At 40.6% G+C, this 4,795-nt stretch overlaps 1 protein-coding gene across 1 annotated transcript; it reads left to right on the top strand.

The window, feature by feature from the left end:
- The first annotated feature begins 432 nt into the window (after positions 1 to 432).
- LOC136497823 (protein FLOWERING LOCUS T-like) lies at positions 433 to 4,577 on the top strand. Its single transcript, XM_066493684.1, has 4 exons — positions 433 to 2,743; positions 3,530 to 3,591; positions 3,681 to 3,721; positions 4,210 to 4,577. Exons 1-4 carry the CDS (start codon positions 2,552 to 2,554, stop codon positions 4,437 to 4,439), a joined length of 525 nt encoding a protein of 174 aa, XP_066349781.1. The 5' UTR covers positions 433 to 2,551; the 3' UTR covers positions 4,440 to 4,577.
- The last annotated feature ends 218 nt before the right edge of the window (positions 4,578 to 4,795 follow it).

Below are 4,795 nucleotides of genomic sequence, written 5' to 3' on the forward strand. Positions count from 1 at the left end.
AGCACGGTTAGCTGATTTGGTGTGAGAAAAAAATATTATTCGTTGACTAAAAAAATACAGTTTATAAGCCAAGCCTAAATGAATATGGTGAATAACATAGGTTGAGCCCTGGATTGGCTGTGGGCGGATGATTCCTCCGCTCCGGGAACCTTTCCATTCCATGGCACGCGCCGTCTTCTTCTGGGATTTGGATTTGGGGGTACCGAGACGCGAGAGCGAGACGTGCCCTCCCAAAAGAGGTGCCCGTCTCCGGCGACGGCGACCCGTGAGGACCCCTGTTCCTGCAAGTCCCATCCGTCACGCGACGAATGGGATGCTCCCACGTGAACGGGCACTTGCCTCACTTGTTCTCCGGTCAAGATTATCATGCCAGCGACAGTTCGGCCCCGTCGATTCGCCCAATCTGACGATTCACTTCCTCCACGTAACAGGGCTCTGTGCCTTTCCTGCCCTAGTGCCCTGGATCTCTCTCTTCTCCGAAAGGCAGAAGAAGCCCCCAATGTCAACCTTCGTCTGATCAGATGAGATCTTTCAGCCACGCTCCCAAAGCGAGCTTCTTCAGCTTAGAGGCCTTTCAGCCACACTCCGAAAGAGAGCTTCTTCCTGTATTCTGCAAGTGCAAGTGGGAACACAGCATCAGAAGGGAGGCGGTTTTGACATGGTGTAAGTCACAGGAATAAAATGGGATTCCATGGACCCCCTACTGATTATGCAAGAACAAATGTAGTAAGCCTTATCTATCTCCCCCCGCTTTCCGCCCCCTATTTTATCTCAATCCCATCAAGTCCGCAGACATATTCTTGCTATGACAGAAAGATTAGGGCATTTGTATTTCACAAATCATATTCTACCAGAAAGACGGAAGGATAGCCCGAACAGAGATGCCAAAGAGCCAATGCGCCTCTGGGAGTGTTATTAGATCAGAATTCAGAAACTACACTAAGCGCTGACCCTCAAGAGGTCATATTCCGTCAGACAAACTAGGAGGGATGTACGGAGTACGATGAACTTGCGTACAAAACTTACTAGCACCATATGCTGTCATAACTTCTACGTCACAATTGGCATTACCAAACTCTTGAGGGGCTGCCGCATAGGAGCATCAGAGACGGTCCAAGTGAATCTTCCCGTGTGTTGTAGGGGTCCAGTCAGGACAGTTGCCCACTCTAGAGATAGTACATTATGACAGTAATAAAAGGTATATTGTCCATATTGTTCGGATGACTATATATAAATTATAATTGACACAAAAGAGGGATTAAGCAGCTCTATTTATTACATGGTATTGCCAGGTTCATCCATCATGCATACAGATAAGCAAACTGCATTTGATTTCAAATTTTCTGACAACTAAAAACAGAGCTTCCATCTTTAAATCACATACAGATTTTCCCATAATTCATATGGCAGTAATAAAGGACAGAAACAGCTACAGAGTGATATGTTTAGATAGAAAGATTTGCACAGATATGAATAGACATACCAGAATAGTAGTATAAAGACAAAAACACAATATACCACCTTATCATCATTATCTAAACAGCAGTGCTATTTTATAATCTTCGGAGGATGAACAAGACTTGATTCTGAGTTCTAGATGTCGGCTTGCACTGAAATAAGCCACACAGCTGTACCACTAATTTGCTTCCCAAGCATCTATCTTAGTAAAAGCAGTACCAAGTGAAGAAAGAAATTATTATTTTGGGAGGAGACAATGAACAAGTATCAAGAAAATCTCTTACCACTTTTTATCGTTGAAGTCTAATATTCCCAGCAGATAATGTTTCACTTGAGGAACTTCTTCCAAGTTCCACCTTCCACCATTTGTAATGAGAAGGCAATCTTCATTACAGTAACACTAGAGTGGTATCTTTACTTTGTACGCTCTAGTAAAATGATGGCCAGGAGTTCCTGCATTCACTGAAAGTGGAAGTGAGCACCTGCTGTGAGGAGGTTAAACAGCCTCCCCACCAGGTAAGTAGCCTTTTCCCAGGCATGTAAGTTCTAGCCTGTACAACTCAAAGACGTATTAGAAGAGCAAGTGCTAGGGAATTCAGGCTCACTTTCCCCATTTGCCTAGTAGAACTTTTATTAACGAAAGAGTGAGGGAATGTTCATGCTGCAAGGAAAGAAGATGAGGTGTCAACCTGATAGACAAGTCAAAAGGCAACCCACTTTTCACGAGGAACATATCATGTCCAGGGTTACAGATATAGGGAATAAATTAGTGTAGTCATCAGATTTTATTCATCAATGTGGAATTACCATGGAGACTCCTATTTTTTGTAAGCCCAGATAGTGGACGGGCCTATATATCTTAAAGTTGAGATTCTAAGGCATCTAGAGCACACGACTCCTGATATCATGAATGCCTTCAGCACTTCAGGTTGCAAGTATAAATAGGACACGTACCTGCACCCATCAGTGCACCCAAGTTCATATTTGAGGCCAAAACAGCTTCTTTGTTCTCTAGAGCGCAGGCCTGTAGAAAGACTCTAGAACGCAGCCTATTTTTTACTCACAACCTCCAAATTAGCATTCTTGACTAACCATGTCAAGGGATCCACTAGTAGTAGGACATGTAGTAGGTGACATTTTGGACCCATTTATTAAAACAGCCTCACTTAAGGTTCTGTATAACAACAAGGAACTGACCAATGGATCTGAGCTCAAGCCATCACAAGTAGCAAATGAACCAAGGGTTGAAATTTCTGGGCGCGAAATGAGGGACCTTTACACTCTGGTAAGTCCATAACTAGTTCATTACTACATTGAGCAGTATTAAGTTTAGTTAAAGTGAATACAAGGTATTAGGGTCAATAAAAAAAATCATATGCGTAACTGCACAAGATCTCTTTTTATAAAACTAAGTACACGATCTCTTATTTGTAACACCTGCTTTTGGAGTTCATCACCTTTAGTTGTTTTCAGTGCCCACATAGCAATGAAAACAAAGAATCTCAACTTTCCATAAGTTGTACAACCTCTTCTTTATGGATTGAAAAGGACCTCTGCACTTCCATTTTATTTCATGTACCATCCATATGTTTGATAGCATCGGCACATGCTGCATCTTGTACATGGTGCTGACTGGAATCAAAGTTATGTCCTCAATAAGTACAGGAATTTTGAATAACTATAATTAGATGCAGAAATACATGTCACATGATATAAGTTTTCGCATTTTAGTAGTGTTATGACGGTTGACGAGGCTATCACAGTAGTACCATTAAAACAAGTCTGTAACAGAGAAACTTTATTTCATTCATCAGGGTTAACAGGTACCTTGAAAAAGAATGTCTAGATTGTGCTGGTTAAGCAAACAGTATCTTTGTAATCCTCTGAATAAAAGATAAGAAAGTGCGGTAACAATTTCAGAGAACAAATGTTAAGCACCTGCTATTGGATCAACAACAACAACAACAACAACATAGCCTTTCAGTCCCATGCACCTGCTATTGGATAAGGGAACTATTATATTTTGTTGTGAGAAATATTTCCTCAAGATAACAAGCTAACTTGCGACTAGGTGATGGTGGATCCAGACTCCCCAAGTCCAAGTAACCCAACAAAAAGAGAATACCTTCATTGGTAAGACCTGGAACATTTCACAATTATTGGAAACTACTAATTCTACTACTTTGATGTGACAAATATAAAATAAGAAGTACATGTCACAGGTTGGTGACAGACATCCCGGAATCAGCAAATGCTAGCTATGGTGGGTTCTTCCATTCTGTCCTTCTCAATTAAATAGTACATAACTTCAATAGTTATATTAGATTCTAAAATAAATGCATATGGTGTTCATCAAGACGACATGTATATATACCTCCTTACTACGCAACAAAAAATTGGCAAGTATATCATCTGCATTTTCTTAAAAAAAATAAAAATGACAATATAAAGGTTACCACAGATTGTGCATACCTGGACAGTAAGCAGCTGCCTGTCATGTCTGCAGCACCTATCAGTGTCAGACAATTATTTGAATTATATTGCTAAAAGTTGTGCAATTCAAGGGTAACAAAAGTGGATTTAATTATTTCAGCTGAACTTTTATTTTTAGCTCAACATGAGCATCACTGTAGTTTCCATATTTCAAAACCTAAATTTAACTCAACAGCTGTTCATCTCACAGTATTTCCACAGATGAGAATAATGTTCATACTAATTCACCGTGACATGGTTGAACAAATTTTATTACAGGAAATGAAATTGTCAGCTATGAAAACCCAAAGCCAACTGCTGGAATACATCGCTTTGTCTTTGTACTCTTCCGCCAGTCTGTCCAGCAAACCGTTTATGCACCAGGATGGAGACAAAATTTCAACACTAGAGACTTTTCTGCGCTCTATAATCTTGGACCTCCTGTGGCTGCAGTGTTCTTCAATTGTCAAAGGGAGAATGGGTGCGGAGGCAGACGATATATTAGATAAATACCATCTCATTGACTGTGCACTGCAAAAAGGGATATTAATTAAATTTGAAAACAAAAATGCAAGGCCAGCCACTTCGCAAAGCGATGATAAATGCTGGGCCTTGAAATGTAGCTTCATTTGAAAATTAGTTTGCCACATCTGCAAGTGTGATGAGTTTAGCTTACCGTTTCACCATCTTGGACAACAGTCTATGTCTCAAATGAGGGAAACCTGATGTTGACGCATATTAAGATTATAGTTCTTCCACGCTCTGGGTTTAGGAATAGCCAAATCTAGGCGCGCAGTGAAAAAAAGGCCAACAGCACAAATGGTCTGTGCTTTTACCAGTAATCCACCTTAGCGGCCTTTGTAGA

Source organism: Miscanthus floridulus, chromosome 12 (assembly GCF_019320115.1).
Source record: "Miscanthus floridulus cultivar M001 chromosome 12, ASM1932011v1, whole genome shotgun sequence".
Taxonomy (NCBI): domain Eukaryota; kingdom Viridiplantae; phylum Streptophyta; class Magnoliopsida; order Poales; family Poaceae; genus Miscanthus; species Miscanthus floridulus.

Bases quoted from the DNA above. Each gene is read 5' to 3' on its own strand.
- LOC136497823 (XM_066493684.1), top strand. From the start codon at position 2,552: ATGTCAAGGGATCCACTAGTAGTAGGACATGTAGTAGGTGACATTTTG. The intron at 2,744-3,529 runs GTAAGTCCATAA...ACTTGCGACTAG, and splicing joins TGAGGGACCTTTACACTCTG to GTGATGGTGGATCCAGACTC. The intron at 3,592-3,680 runs GTAAGACCTGGA...TACATGTCACAG, and splicing joins AAAAGAGAATACCTTCATTG to GTTGGTGACAGACATCCCGG.